At 32.3% G+C, this 15,212-nt stretch overlaps 4 protein-coding genes across 5 annotated transcripts; 1 reads left to right on the top strand and 3 right to left on the bottom strand.

Moving 5' to 3' along the window:
* Window positions 1–74: 74 nt before the first annotated feature.
* On the bottom strand, window positions 75–1,219 carry HR2 (homolog of RPW8 2). The gene is made up of 2 exons (NM_114906.2): window positions 750–1,219; window positions 75–557 (listed from the first exon to the last, which is right to left on the bottom strand). Exons 1-2 carry the CDS (start codon window positions 1,043–1,045, stop codon window positions 236–238), a joined length of 618 nt encoding a protein of 205 aa, NP_190615.1. The 5' UTR covers window positions 1,046–1,219; the 3' UTR covers window positions 75–235.
* Window positions 1,220–5,574: 4,355 nt separating this feature from the next.
* Window positions 5,575–6,651, bottom strand: HR1 (homolog of RPW8 1). Its single transcript, NM_114905.2, has 2 exons — window positions 6,175–6,651; window positions 5,575–6,023 (listed from the first exon to the last, which is right to left on the bottom strand). The coding sequence occupies exons 1-2, from the start codon at window positions 6,468–6,470 to the stop codon at window positions 5,750–5,752; spliced, it is 570 nt and encodes a 189-aa protein (NP_190614.1). The 5' UTR covers window positions 6,471–6,651; the 3' UTR covers window positions 5,575–5,749.
* Window positions 6,652–10,488: 3,837 nt separating this feature from the next.
* Window positions 10,489–11,493, top strand: MES10 (methylesterase; the record flags this gene model as incomplete). The annotated part of the gene is made up of 3 exons (NM_114904.4): window positions 10,489–10,896; window positions 10,998–11,135; window positions 11,212–11,493. 3 exons carry the CDS (start codon window positions 10,489–10,491, stop codon window positions 11,491–11,493), a joined length of 828 nt encoding a protein of 275 aa, NP_566932.4.
* AT3G50430 (golgin) lies at window positions 11,476–15,209 on the bottom strand. 2 transcript variants are annotated; one of them, NM_114903.5, is made up of 14 exons: window positions 15,102–15,209; window positions 14,939–15,004; window positions 14,793–14,846; window positions 14,593–14,697; window positions 14,437–14,523; window positions 13,772–14,356; window positions 13,225–13,656; window positions 13,065–13,126; window positions 12,877–12,982; window positions 12,703–12,782; window positions 12,245–12,490; window positions 12,110–12,165; window positions 11,822–11,923; window positions 11,476–11,736 (listed from the first exon to the last, which is right to left on the bottom strand). In NM_114903.5, exons 1-12 carry the CDS (start codon window positions 15,165–15,167, stop codon window positions 12,126–12,128), a joined length of 1,929 nt encoding a protein of 642 aa, NP_190612.3. In that variant the 5' UTR covers window positions 15,168–15,209; the 3' UTR covers window positions 11,476–11,736; window positions 11,822–11,923; window positions 12,110–12,125. The 2 variants fall into 2 exon arrangements, with proteins under 2 accessions (NP_190612.3, NP_001327464.1); NM_001339470.1 differs by lacking the exons at window positions 11,476–11,736; window positions 11,822–11,923; window positions 12,110–12,165; ... (2 more) ...; window positions 12,877–12,982; window positions 13,065–13,126 and having other exon boundaries at window positions 13,161–13,656; window positions 15,102–15,188.
* Window positions 15,210–15,212: the final 3 nt, after the last annotated feature.

The following is a 15,212-nucleotide window of genomic DNA, read 5'->3' as shown; positions in this document are numbered from 1 at the left end:
ACTTTAACAGTAGGATTAAATGTTGACTTGTACATTTGCATTAAAAAAATCCAAAAATCTTAATTTACATATTAGTTGGAACCAATCTTCTTTTTTGTTTATACAAGCAGGCGTTATATGTATGATAAGTTGATAACACAATATTCGTAAGTATAATTTTTTTTTTTTTTTTACATTTGATTATTTTCTTTCTCAATTTTGCTGGTCTATGACACATACCACATCAAAAAAAAAACTAATTCAAAACGAAGCGAATTCCGTGATCTTTGCTTTGCTTGCTCCATCGAAGGTGGATATCGATCTTCGGCTTAGAATCGCTATTTGAGCATCCAGCTTTTGCTTCCAATGATGGATCAACTCTTTCGACTATGTCCATATTAGTATTATCTTCAGATATAATACAATCTATTGGTTGACCCATGATTTTTTCAAGTTTAGTGTTCATTTCAGACATCTTGGCCATAAGATCTTTGATATCTGCCCATTGATTGACTTTAACGTCAACATCTACCATCCATTTCAATGAACCTTCTAACTCTTTGATTCTTCTCTTGTACCTAAAACAACAGTACACTTTAGTATGTAATTAAATACATACATGAAACAAAAAAAAATGATAGGTTTTTGTTTAATTGGTGTCTATATAATGTTGGGAGATCAAGTAATATGTAGAAGTATTCATGTATCTAAGATTAAAAAAAAAATCATTATTTCATGTATATATATACGAGACCAAAAGATTCACAAACCTATATTTTCCAAGTAAGTTTCTGCGTTTGAGCTCCGCATAAGCTTCGACAAGAACCACGGCTTTCTCGAGAAGATGTTTAAGATCTTCGAAGACTTTCCTCAGAGATTCATCGGATTCTTTGTTGAGCTTTTCGACCTTAGCCATCAGTGGAGTGATCCTCAAGATTGTAGAATCGAGACGGTCCAAGATACAACTTGTGGTTAAGGATCTATCTTTTGCTCTTTGGATGGCCTCGTGAAGGATTTGGAGAGCAAGTCCAAGAGCAGCCCCTGCGATAATCTCGGTAAGAGGCATTTTGTATAGTTTTTTTTTAAGGATTACTTAAATTACAAAGAGATTTATTGCAATTAGCTTTAGCTCTCGATCGCACGAGGTTAGTATATGAATGAATCAATATTGAATTGGTCTTTTGACAAAAACACTTATTTGGATTGATTTTTTCCAACTTGTTGTGATTATGGAATTAAAGAAAAAGGAGTAGAGAAATAGTCTCAATGTGGATTAATTTTTTCTGTTAAATATTAATATTTTGATCAACTTGTTGTGACTATGAAATTAAAGAAGAGAAGAGCGAGCAGTGAAGCATTCTCAATGAAAATTAATTTGTTTGTTTCAAGTTATATATGAAACTAAAGAAAAAAAGGGAAGATAATCATATTCTAAATGATCGAATTTGTACATACGTTGGATTAATCACTGACGTGTACTGAAATCTCCTAACGTTTCTGTCCATTCTCGTTTTTCTAATTTATATTGGTAGAAATATTGTATATTCTATATTGACATTATCGTGAAATATTATGATGACTATCATATGGAAACTCTTTTAGCTAAATTTAGATTAAATATAGAAAAAGTTTTTCTTTCATATTGATCCTACTAATTATAGTGAAATGTTTCGCTTACCTCTTTGTTAAGTTTGGTTTACAGCTAGTAGTTGTTAAAGCAAGTGAATATTTTATGTTTCCGCATTTGATTGTGCGTTTGTGACCCATAAGAAGGATTTACAAGAAGTCTGGTTAGATAAAAATCTTCTATAATAAGAGAAAGTTTTTTCTAACTTTGCCTACCAATGCGATATTTGACACTCTACTTTGATGATACGTGTACTTATCATTAATTATAATTTGACTAAAATAATTTATTAATAGATATATCTTATATTTAGAAAAATAGTCATTAAACTATGAAATTACTACATATTAAACTACAATTTTAAAATGAATTTTTTTCTACCATAATTGCAACTCCCTTAACTAATTACAAAATCAAATCTTTAAAATTTTGACATGATATTATGTTTTAGAGTACAAAGTTATCACTATTTATATGTTTTTGATAATAAAAAATTATTATATTTACTATTATAGATTACCATTAATGCATACTCTTAACATTTTCTTAGCTGCTTAACCGTAATAAGGTATTAAACACTATTTAGGAGTACTTTGATCCAAAAATTTATGACCCTTTATATCTCATAAGTTACAATATTTTGATCACCACATTAAAGTACAATTTATGACTTAATATATAACTAAAAATGGCTTAAGAATGCAACTATATAACAAGCATGGCTTGAGAAGAAGCAATTGGCAACTCAAGTGTCTCAAATGCTCAGCTCCAAATACAATATCCGTTTTTCATTTTTTTTTGCATATTTTAGTTGTACATCGATATATCTTTCTAGAGTTTGGATGTGTTTCTTACAAGTTCAGTAAACATCTAAGCTCTACACTAACTTATATTTGTATATAGTATATTCTTTGAAAATTCAAATTCTCAATTTCACAACAATTATGGGATATACTAGCTAAATAAATATTTGGTAAATACATGCAAAGTTTTCTCTGGTGTTGTTAAAGTCCATTGAGATGCATAATTATTCTTGCTAGAATAATCAAATCCGAAAGTACCTACTCATTATCCGTGATTGTGTATCTCCATTTGTTTTTTCTGTCTAGGCAAAGAAGACAAAGAAGAAGGTTGAAGAAGTTCATGAAATAGAGGAAAATTCTTAGACTATGAATATTAAAGATTACTATATAGAAAAGAGTATTTACTTGTTTTTTTGGTCTACTTCCTTTATTTATTTAAGTTTGACAATGTTAATTGAAACCTTATTTTCATGAAATAGAGGGAAATTCTTAGACTATGATTACTAAAGATTACTATATAGAAAAAAGTATTTATTTGTCATCTTAGTTTACTTCCTTTTTTTTTTTTTAAGTTTGACAATGTTAAATGAAACCTTATTTAGATATTCACTAAACAAAATTAAGTTGTTTCCTCACAGTACCAAGACAACCAAGGTGTTCTGAACCAACTATAAAACGATTAATTTATTTAAAATGTAGTTAAACATTTTAATGTTTATTTAGTCATAAATATTTTATATATATATTATTAAATTATTTTATAACATTTTTTAACTTTGCCTACCAATGCGACATTTGGTACACTACTTTAATGACACGTGTACTTATCATTAATTGTAATTTGACTAAAATAATTTTTTAATAGATATATCATATATTTAGAAAAATAGTCATTAAACTATGAAATTACTACATATTAAACTACAATTTTGAAATGAATTTTTTCTAGCATAATTGCAACTCCCTTAACTAATTACAAAATCAAATTTTTAAATTTTTGACATGATATTATGTTTTATACTACAAAGTAATAGTTCACTACTATAAATAATTCTCCAATTTTACAAGAATTTTTCCATCTTTAGTTTTTTTTATACCATAATTTTATAAATTTTACCATGTTCTAATTTTAAATCAGAAAATCCTCTAAAAGTTTAACTATTAGTTACATTTCTTTGTTCTCCTTATTTTAACTTCTCGAATCATATTAACATAGTTTTTGTAACATCAGTTTTTTCTCTTTAGCTTTTTTTACACAAGAAGTTTTTTTGTCTTGTGTCAAAAGCTGATCATGAATTGGAGAGAAGTAATAATGATTCCTTGATGAGTTAGCGTAATGCCAACAGTCGTTGCCAATAGACAACATTATCCACAGAAAACATGTATTTAACATAATTTAGGGTAGAAATATATATACAAACTTTTCACTCATTTGCTATAGGTAGTTAATTTATTTTGTCCTACCACATACAAATCTACATTACGCTACCAAAATATGCTAAATCTTTTATCCATATAAGAAGTTTAATTTTTAATAATTAGATATCTTAATCAAATTTTTAGCGTCATGTTCAAAACCGATGATCATAAGCTATGTCTTCCATCACAATGTCGAATGACACTATACATGGAATCATGTGTAGTGTGAAATCGTAGATCATAACATTCTTAACCAAGACTCAAGTTAATCTCTATCTCAGAACCTTGTGGGTTGGGCGTAAAACATCTCGGGGTTGGCTCATCTCATTGGGCAAAGAGAACCCCAATTTACTTTTAGGACTTTTCTTTTCCCGTTCTCCCACCTCAGCATAGTGCTTCGCTTCCGGTTCTTCGAAAGAATCAACTTACCTCTATCTTTTTATTATATAAAATTGTGTTTTACCGATATAACAACATAAGATATATATATATATATACATGAATATAGTGGAAAATGAGAGAGTGATTATTCATAAGATGGAAATGAAAAATTGATAAACGTAAATAAACGTAAATATTACAAATAATTTGAATAAAAGGGTTTTAGTCAAGTAAAAAGGTTTTCCAAGAGACATCTTAAATCATATGCTTTAATTTTTTTAATGTGAAGAAGGTTCATTTATTACTTCAACTTTCAAAAAAATTGGTAATACATGTATTTACATTTTCACAAAAAAAAAGAATATTTTAAGTTTAAAAAATAATTAAAACATACATTTTTCACGGAAAAAAACAGAAAATAAAGTATAGTGCATTGAAAACTCTTAATTAACTAAAGTGTCTTTTTTAAAGACATCATAATTTGTAAACATCAAAATTAATATTTTTAATTACTTTCGAGTTATATATTAATAATTATAGATAAATTATATATATAATTTGTCCTTTTTTGTACATTTCTCATATTTTATATGATTTTTTTTCCTCTGAACTGACTTTTTTCCTACGAAGAAGGTTCATCTATTTTTTTTTTCCAAGACAATTGGTAATACATGCATTTGCATTTTCACAAAAACAAATACTTAATATTTTAAGTTTTTTTAATAGTAAAACATACTGTTTTCACAAAACAAAAAAAGCAATTGTGTGCATAATTTTTAATCAACTAATGTGTCTTTCTAAACACATCATACTTTGTAAATATCAAAATTACTATTATTAATTATTAATTATTTTGAGCGATATATTAACAATTATAAATAAAGTTTATATCTAATTTAATATAAATATTATTCTATATTCAAAATTAAAACCGAATATATAATCCATGCATCCGGGACAACTTCTAGTAATATAATATAATAGAGATTCAGATAGATAATAGTTGGTTCTTAACCAAATTTTAACTATAATAGAGTACTTATGATGCATCATGCACATTTGTATCTCATACGAATAAGAAACTAAGTGTGCAAATTGATATGTATCCATGCAGAGTTAGTTTGGATTTTGGATGATTTTTATCTCATAGTCAATTGTCTCGCAATCAATTTATGAAGACATATCAAATGTTGTCAAATCATTTGTGTATGAACATACGTTACGTGATGTTCAATCTAATAAGAGATATTGTATATAAAAGGCACAAGAGTTATTTGTCTTGTCAACCATTGGAATGTTCTCAGAAGTTTATAATAACATAAGGTTGTGAACTAATTAATATATTAGTTATACAATTTCCAGTAATAACAATATAAAATGCTTAACAAAAGTAATAAGATAAAATGTTGGTAAATTAATACTTACATCACACATTCACCTACAATAATTCCAACACTCCAAAAACTATATCACATTTGTTGAGTTTTTTTTTTCTCAAAAAACATTTTGTGGTCTAGGACACGATCGTTACATTAACAAATCATTTGAAGATGAACCGGATCTCGTGCTCTTTGGTCTGGTTTTTCCATCGAAAGTGTATATCAATCGTTGGCTTTGTGCATCCATCTTCTTCAGAAGATCGACCAGTTGCTTCGATGATATCCATTGGTTGACGCGTAATATCATCGAGTTTAGTGTTCATTTCAGACATCTTACCCATAAGTTTTTTGATATCCAGCCATTGATTGACTTGAACATCCACATCTATCATCCATCTCAAAGAAGAGTCCAACTCCTTGATTCTTCTCTTGTACCTAAAGAAAGATTCACAACAACAACAAAAAAATTGCATGAAAAATAAAAGATTTTGGTAGGATATTTTTTTGTTAAAGTATATACTTTGGTTGGTATAATTTAACACTACATTACATTTACATATGGAAATGATTAACGACATTCACAAACCTATATTTCCTGAGTAAGTTTCGGAGTTTAAGCTCCGCATAAGCATCAACGAGACGAATGGCTTTCTCGAGAAGACGTTTAAGCTCTTCGATGACTTTTCTGAAAGGTTCATCGACTTCTTCGGTGAGGGTATCGATCTTAATGACAAATGGAGTTATCTTATGGAGTGTAGCATCGAGACGGTCCAATATACATCTTGTGATTAAGGATCTCTCCTTGGCTCTTATGATGGCGTCGTGAAGGAGTTGGAGGGACAATCCAAGAGCAGCACTTGTAAGAAGCTCAACAAGAGGCATTTTCTTCAGAAAAGCTTTAAAGCTTTGATTAAATGGAGACTAATCGATATTATAGAAGGAATTTAAGGACGTGGTTGGCTTTAACTTCTTGCCGGAGGTTAATTATCGTATGACTCTATGTGGAAATGGTCTTTGTTAACAAATAATTTTATTTCTAAGTAAATACACATACTTGAATTAACTTTTTCAAATTGCTCTAATTTTGTAATTATAGAATCTTTTGACTTTGTGTAGTTAAGATAACTTTCTTCAAGTTGTTGTGAACTAATGTTAGTATATATTCTCATGTATCCCGTTGAACAAAAAAGAAATATCATGTGTCCAACACACAGACGCACCTATAGCGCGTGTAATACACCACCAGAAATCTCCAAAATTCAGGGAAATCGAGTTCTTTTTTAAGCGCGTGGTCGGAAATTCAGGGAAACATTCCTTTTGGGCTTTTAAAAATTATTAAATGGGCCTTAGGTTGTGCTGTTATGCAACTTAATCAAGTTAGGAAGGATCAAATCTTGATACATGGTGATTGTTTTTGTCTATTAAGTGAAAACGCAAAGCAACGATCATGGATCAGGAACACTATTTTGAACGGTATGGTTCATCAAATCTTACTGTGACACAGGCTGCAAAATCCCAAATTGGGAAAGTCCCACCATTCTAAAGTAGATGTAGACCCTTGAGGTAAACATGTGCTATTCATTGTGGAAAGTGATATTTATCTTGTTCTCATCTTCTCTATCATTGATTGTAGAAGCATCTGATGAGGAAAGAGGTTGTGGTAGGACCTTGCTTCTACAATCTTTTCAAGAGGTCTTATCCCAAAATCATAAATTCATAATGATTTATGAACAAGAAAATGTTCATGTATTGTTCTTCCAATCAACGATGGTGTCATATATGTCCTCTAAAATCACTTTCCCCAGCTAGATCAGTCTATATTAAAATGTCTCACATAGATAGATTGGGTATTTTTACTCTAATATATAAGGCAACATGTGTCATAAAATATAACACTGCTCAATATTATTATTTTAATATATGTGTATGAGAAAGAATTCACGAGAAGAAGATGTAGAGAATAATAACGAAAGACTTCTTATTCTTCTTATATCTTGTTTAACAACGAACCAACATATATATATATATATACGAACAAAAGGCTTGGTGAAAAAATCTTATAAGTTGGAGAAAAAGTCTCTTAATGGCTAAATCTTATATAAAATAAAATCGAAAAGATAGATTATCCGTTTATAACAACATGAGATTTTTTACTCATTGTCAACTAGGTTTAAATGGTAAACCCATGCATTTTTCAATATAATATTAGAGCTAAGTTAACCCAATATTAGAAATTATGGGTTTCCCGATCAAAACTATGACAATTTTTTGGGCCGTTTCTCGTGTCATCATTGTGTAAGGGTCATACTAATCATCTCTGTATAATTCTAATGTTTTTTTTTGTTTTTTTTTTTATGGGAAATCTTCGAAAGGATCTTTGAGATAAACGTGACCAACAAGATGCTTCAAACCGCTCATGACTTATCTCACAGTGATCAGGGTTTAACTCATTTTGCACACACGTTCTTTTAGTTGCATTTACTGTTGAAAGTGCCTCTTGATGATCGTAACAGTCTTCTTCTGAGGTCATTCGTTATTGATAGATCTATTGTCTTTCTATATGAAGGACATGTTACTGTAAATTGCTAAATAGATATTTAATTCTCTCGTCTATTTCAACTCTTTGTTTCCTTCTCTTTTCTCTTTTAGTGCTCTCAAGCTTTTGGACTATTTCCATTATTAGGTTGTCATTTATACTTTTCCGTAATGAATTATTTCTTCTTTTTTTTTCTTTTTTTTTTTAAATACCAGGAGGTTTTTGGCCGAAGCCGAAATTCGTAATTCCTCCCGACCCGAAACCACAGCATGTAATATTTGTTCTTCTTCTTCACTTTCTCTTTGAGAGCTTATTTTGGCATTGGGTTGTACTTGCGTAGTTGGATTTCCTTCCAAGTTCAAAATTTATTCATTCTTAATTAAGCAAAATAACCCCCAAAAATGATCTTTTAATAATACCACTAAAAGGATATTGTAGAAAGGAAAATAATTGCATATACAGTATATTGGGTCAAATAAGCTTAAGACATGTGTTATATTCTTCTCAATCTATTTATCTTTAAAGATATTGTTTTAAATATGTATAAAAATATGAACCTAGACTGACTAAAATTGTTAGAAATTTTTTCGATTTTAGATTTGTATAAATAAAGAGCACCATCTTTTTTTTTTTTTTGGTATGAAGAGCACAATTATGAAAAGCACCAAATATATCCAGTTTATATCCCTAGATTCAAATAAGTGTTTATTGAGATATTATTATATACTACATTGTTAAAATAAGAAATTTGTTTGAGAATTCTTGAGCCATTACCAATATTTGAAGAAAAACAATATCTCAGACAGAAAGCTTAAACACACAAAAAAATATGCATCTCACCTAATTTTTATTATAATACCTTATGGATTCAAATGGTTATGGCGATTAGAGCGGACGAATCCGTTTGCGGTTCGAACCGCTTTTTATTTAGCATTCGTAACCTATAATTTATTATAGTGTAGATGAAAAAAAAACGGTATTGGGCTGACTAACTACAGACTTTTTTACATAAAAAATCATCATCTGTGATGATTTATTGACTGTTCTAAAATAGAACGGTTAATTTAGTCTATTTTGTACACTGTATCCAATCAAACGTTATATTTCTCTTGTTGTCATTTCTCTTGTAACGTTTAGATAACCAAATACTGACTCGAAAAAGTTGCAATGGCCGAGTAAATGTCATAATTAACTGATCTGACTTGCACTGACAAGATTTAAAGAGATAGATAGAAAGAAAAAAAAAGTTGAACAGTTTCATATTTGTCAATTGTCACTATGGACTTCTGATTCCACAATGCCTTTGCATATTGTTTTCACACGTTCTTAACTTTAACCGTCCAATTTTTTTCTTTCCATTGATTAACAAAAAGTCATTACTTTTTTTTTGCGTGAAACCCTTAATTAACCGACTAATATTTTATTCTTGTTGCGCAATCTCTTTTCTACTTCATAATATCAATTACTCCACTAATTAAGAATAATTAACCCACTAATTGAAAATTTTATTTTTGCCGACGATTTTATGAATCGTACATAAAGACAAACCTCAAACAAGAGGTAAACATCATTCTTAAAAAAAAAAAAGTATGATATATTTCGTATCACGAAATAATAATATGGGATCATATAGACAGTTAGACTAAGAATATGGTCCATTTTAAATGGCTTTAGAATGTTTAATGTTTTCATAAATTGTAATTATTCGAAGCAAAAAAAACCGTAGAATAAAAATAACTTTAACTGTCCAATACTTTTTTTTGCTTTTACATGGTAAGGTGTGAGTATAACCAAAAATTGTAATCATAAACCTTTCGCAGTATACTATAATCTATAACCCAATATTTAAAACATAATAAGAGATTGTATAATTGTGTAATTTTTAAATACTATTCCCTCTGCTTCACATTATTTATAGTTTACAGATTTTTTACACAAATTAAGAAAACACAAAATTTTCAATTATTACATCTATTTTTAATAAAATATCATTAACTACAACTAAATCAACCAATAAGAAAATATGATGTAAAACATAATTGGTCTAAAACTATTAAGTACATTTAATTTTTGCATAGAAAAATAAAACTAACACTTATTTTGCAAAAAAACAAAATCCTAAAACTACATATAGAAACAGAGGGAGTAAGAGATTCACCCCATTTTTAGATTTTTTAGATTTTTTCCTTAATCTTATACTGTAATTATTATTGCCTTCTTGGAATCATAAACAGATAAAGTATGAAACACGTATCCTAACCGTCCAAATAAGGTCGAATTGGTAAACCAAGAGTTATAAGCAGAACCAGAAAACTATGTGCCCTGATGTGTATATATATAACAAACGAATGGACAAAAGATAACATGACATACCAAAAGCAATACCAAATGCAAACACACCACATGCAGCAACAACAACTCCATCACTTCGTCTTTGTCCACGGCTCATGTCATGGAGCATGGTGCTGGTTCAAACTAGCTGCAAAGCTCAAGCTCGATGGTCACCGTGTGACAGCTATCGACCTTGGTGGCTCCGGTGTCGACACGAGGCAGCTCCATGAGGTTCGTTTGGTGTCGGCGTATCTAGAGCCTTTGATGAGTTTCATGGAGTCTCTCCCTGAAAACGAGAAAGTGGTTCTTGTTGGTCATAGCTATGGTGGCATTGGAACTTCTCTTGCTATGGAAAGGTTTCCGACCAAAGTCTCTGTCGGAATCTTCCTCTCTGCTTACATGCCGCACCATGACTCTCCTCCGGCGGTTTTGATTCAAGAGGTCGCCGGAAAAAGAAATTAGTCTCTTCTTATCTTATTTTGTTTGGTACCATTCTTAAGAACTTATCTTATAATCTCTTGTCACTTTCTGTTTGTTTGCAGTATTTTACGAGACTACCAGAGGGTTTCGCTATGGACTGTGAGTTTACATTCGAGGAAGGATTAGAACACCCACCAAGTTCAGTTTTGTTCGGTACTAGTTTCTTGAAGGAGAAGGCATATAGTAATTGCCAGTTAGAGGTGAGTCCACTACAGTTATGATTATGGCATAGTTTGTCTGAGATCAGGTGGTCACTGATTGGTAATCTGATTGCAGGATCTAGAATTAGCCATGGCGTTGATGAAACCAAGCTGGTTATACACTAAGGAAATGGGAGGTGAAGATCTGATAACAAAGGAGAGGTATGGATCTGGGAAGAGAGTGTTTATTGTCTGTGAAGGCGACAATGTGGTTCCAGAGGAGATTCAGAAGTGGATGATTAGTAACTACGAGCCTCACGAAGTTAAGCGGATTGAAGAAGCTGGTCACATGGCTATGCTCACTAAGCCTCATGAACTTTCTCAACTGCTACAAGAAATAGCAGCGAAATATAACTAAATGTAAAATGATGACACCTGTGTATGATTTGGGCTCAGTTACATCTATGATATGAATAAGAGAGTTTCAATATTTGTGATTCTTGATATTCTACACTTCATTGCTTACTCTAATTGGCTGGGGCAGTTTCACATTAGCTTGACTAGAGAGTATCTTATACCATTCAGATTTGGATTGTGGAGGCAAGAACATAATGCTCTCTGTTTCATAGCAGCTGCACCAACCAAAGAATGTAGGATCTCTCTGCAGAAACACAGCTCATGTCAGCTACACTTGTGTCAGAAGTACCCCAAGAAAATTCGATTAGACATGAGATTCTCAAACTTACATACACTTCTACTGGTGAGCCGATTAGTTTGAAATTTGATCTGGAAAGGAGACTTCTTTGTGTTGGCATCTGATCCTTCTGTTCTGTCTCAGAGAATCTCACCTGAGAAGCACCAAATTGAGAGGTTAGAGACTTATCTAGCAGCTAACAGAGAAGTATAATTTGTTGAATCTGACTTCCTAATTACCGCAACCCACAAACTAAGGATCACAACATTTTGCTAAACCATAAGCATATGACAATTTTCATATAACAGTTCTTTTGAATCCATATTTGCAACTGATTTACCTTTGGTCCAGATATATTACTCATGGGATAGACAGAGCTCATGAAACCTTGACAAACTGCCTCACAATAGAAGAAGGTTTATTTAGCTGATTTATATGCGTAGGTGAGTTTACAAGTTGCGAAAATAAGACTGACCGTCGTAGAAGAGCCTCTGGGTTGTATGGAAACAGTTTCTTCTGATGTAGCTTAACAACTGAATTTTGTAACGAAAGCAGACAATCTTTGGCGTCTTCAAAAGCCTGGGCATGTAATCTCCAGTTTTGTTCAACCTCAGAAGTCTCAGGCAAAACTTTTCTTCTCTTCGGAGATGGAGCATCTGTACTTCCTTCAAATGGGAATTCCACAAATAGAGTCCATGAATCACATACTGCACGCAAGCATCTACCAGGAAAAAACAGCGGATGTCATATGGGAATCAACCTATAAGTATTTGTTTGGAAAATTCATAACGTAATTTGTAAACTAGAGAAATCATTCAAAGACTAGAGTACGAGCTAACATGGCTGGTCTCACACAAACTAACAGATCATATCCAATCTTATTACTCAAGATGGAGCAGTTGATATGCAAATTCTTAAGAGAAAAGGATTAACCTCAGCAGGTACTCTGCGCAGCTAGCCCCAATATCTTTAGATATAAGGTAATCAAGAAGTACTTGATGATCATAATGCAGCTGAAAACAGAAGACAGAGGTGAATGATGAACATATTACCAAGCCTAAATGGAAAATAGCACAAGAGATTATGAGAATGTTATATGAAAATTACCTCTGAAAGAAATATACAGAATAATCTTACAGGATTGAACAAGGTTGATAAACGGAAGAGAGTAATTTGTTCCTCATCTTCAAGCGAACCCCCTTCCACGTTAGGCCTGTAAGTAAAAAAATGCCCATAAGAACTCACAGAAATCTAGATAACTGTTTGCAGAAAGGCAAGTGTTTTACCCTACTTACAATTCCTGTCTATGCAATGGTACAGACAGCAATTGCAGGAGGACTTTAAATAATAGATCATCCTACAGTTTAACATAGAAAAGTTATAACAGAGCTCTAGTGTATGGTGTTAAACTAAAACACCAAATACGAATGGCAAATACAGAATGATAACCCAAACCTCATGCATGAACAGCCGAACGAAGGATGCAGAAAATTCAACATTCTTCTTGCTATAAATTCTGTGATCAGAAAACATATTGCCTGGAATCTGTCGTTCAATCCATTTAAACATCTCTGCCATCCCTTTCTTTCTACAATCAAACTCACATAGCTTGTCGTTATGTCTACTTGAGTAAATCAAAGTGAAGGAGCACCGTAGGAACAGAAACACAGAGAGTCTTTGCAAATGATTAGAATGCATCTCATTGACCTCCCTATCAGACAAACTCACAAAGAATGGCGAACCCTCCAAACAATTATCTTGAACGGGTTTAAACTTTGTTAGGGTGTGTTGAAGAAAGCCTTGAGAATCCCGTTGCAAATATTGCAGCCATGAAAGAAGAATGGTACATTTGATTTTGGACTTATCAGTAAGCCTGATCATCAACACCTACAAAAAGGGGGAGACAGTCGTGTAGGATGAAGTTATTATCCGAGATATATCAAGAAACAAAGCAAAGTGGTTCTCTGAACTTGTAAGATTAGAAACAGATGGAAATACGTACCAGTAACTTGTGCCCTAGGTATCTTGACATGCAAGAGCCACTTTGACTTTTCAACTTTGGTTGGCACCAACGGAGGAGATCCGGAATAAGCTTGATGGTTTTTTGGAGGATCAAATATGAAGGTTCAAAATCATCAGAATCTTCTACAACATGAACCTGCTGAACCATGGAACAGAGAAACTGGACAAAGCTCCCAAGAAATACAGTTGCTTCCTCACTGTTTCCACTCTGACCTTGGAAATTTCTTTCACCACTACCATGCTGATGAGAAAAAATAGTATCCAATCGGCACCAAGGAACTTTTGCAAGTGTAGAGTTGACAGATTCCAAGTATACATCAAAAATTTCCTCATTGTCTTCTTGGCTCAAGCGCTTCAATATATTACGAAGAACTCGAAAGATATCCGACACCGTGGACCAGTTAGCCTTTTCCAGCTTACATTTAAGAACATCAGAACCGAAGAAACATTGATCTAGACTTCCAAATCCAGTTTCAGATCCTACAGCAGGAATTGGGAAACTGTAGATAACTGCTAACCGCAAACATTCACAAAGCAAACGAATGAACTCATCCCATTGACTTCCCTAGGAAAAACAAATGAGTGAGTATGAGAGCTGGAAGAATACAACATTCTAAAATCCCGAGTGAGGCAGATGTAACATACAGATTCAACAAGACAACCGGATACTTCCACAAGTATGTTGCCAGCCAAATGTTTAACATGCACATTCTCCATACCCAACAAACAAACCTGCCAGAGAAACCAGATCAAGCTAAGGATCATAGACAACTCTACCTAACAGCAGAATGAGAAACTTACAAGATCCGCCACAAGTCTTTCTAAGCATAAATACTCTATAGAGTCTGGACCATATAAAGCATCAGCAGATTCATCATGATCAACAACAGTCTCCTCTCGCGATTCCTATTGAAAATCTTAGCTAATCAAATAGCTCCAATACTCATCAACCAACCTATACAATCTTAAAATATTAGGAATTCTTAAAGCAATGAACTCACCACCGCCTTATCACATGAAATTTCGCTCCTCCAAGATTGAATTTCTCTCAACACCTGTAAAAAAAAAAAAAACTATCCAATTTAAGAGGACCGGAGCTTCGAGGATTAACACACAGGAAGCAAAAAAATCATCGACAATGATGAACCTGAGATAGAGAAAGAAGCAGATCTTTTTCCGTTTCCTTCGTCGGCAAAGTTACTTCTTCTCTTTCCTACATGACTCCGAGAACCAATTGCGTTTATACAATTACACATAGTTACAATAACTCATAACGAAACGGAGAACAAGAGCTGAAGAATAATACTTACAGGGAATTGGCGAACACAAAGATCGATCAAGAGATGAAGACGAGAAGCCAAGTTTCCGGTAGCCATTTTACAACGACGACAGTTCACTCTCGCCGGGGATCAATAAACTCT

This window comes from Arabidopsis thaliana, chromosome 3, assembly GCF_000001735.4.
Source record: "Arabidopsis thaliana chromosome 3, partial sequence".
Taxonomy (NCBI): Eukaryota; Viridiplantae; Streptophyta; class Magnoliopsida; order Brassicales; family Brassicaceae; genus Arabidopsis; species Arabidopsis thaliana.
Note: the sequence above shows the minus strand (reverse complement) of the source record. Positions and strands in the feature narration are given on the sequence as shown.

What these genes read in the sequence shown, in the direction of transcription:
- HR2 (NM_114906.2), bottom strand. Translation starts at nt 1,045, where the DNA reads ATGCCTCTTACCGAGATTATCGCAGGGGCTGCTCTTGGACTTGCTCTC. An exon ending in AACTTACTTGGAAAATATAG is followed by an intron (nt 558 to 749) that starts GTTTGTGAATCT and finishes CTGTTGTTTTAG; the next exon opens with GTACAAGAGAAGAATCAAAG.
- HR1 (NM_114905.2), bottom strand. Translation starts at nt 6,470, where the DNA reads ATGCCTCTTGTTGAGCTTCTTACAAGTGCTGCTCTTGGATTGTCCCTC. An exon ending in AACTTACTCAGGAAATATAG is followed by an intron (nt 6,024 to 6,174) that starts GTTTGTGAATGT and finishes ATCTTTCTTTAG; the next exon opens with GTACAAGAGAAGAATCAAGG.
- AT3G50430 (NM_114903.5), bottom strand. Translation starts at nt 15,167, where the DNA reads ATGGCTACCGGAAACTTGGCTTCTCGTCTTCATCTCTTGATCGATCTT. An exon ending in CCATTGCATAGACAGGAATT is followed by an intron (nt 12,983 to 13,064) that starts GTAAGTAGGGTA and finishes TTTTACTTACAG; the next exon opens with GCCTAACGTGGAAGGGGGTT. An exon ending in CCAGAGGCTCTTCTACGACG is followed by an intron (nt 12,166 to 12,244) that starts GTCAGTCTTATT and finishes ATTGTGAGGCAG; the next exon opens with TTTGTCAAGGTTTCATGAGC.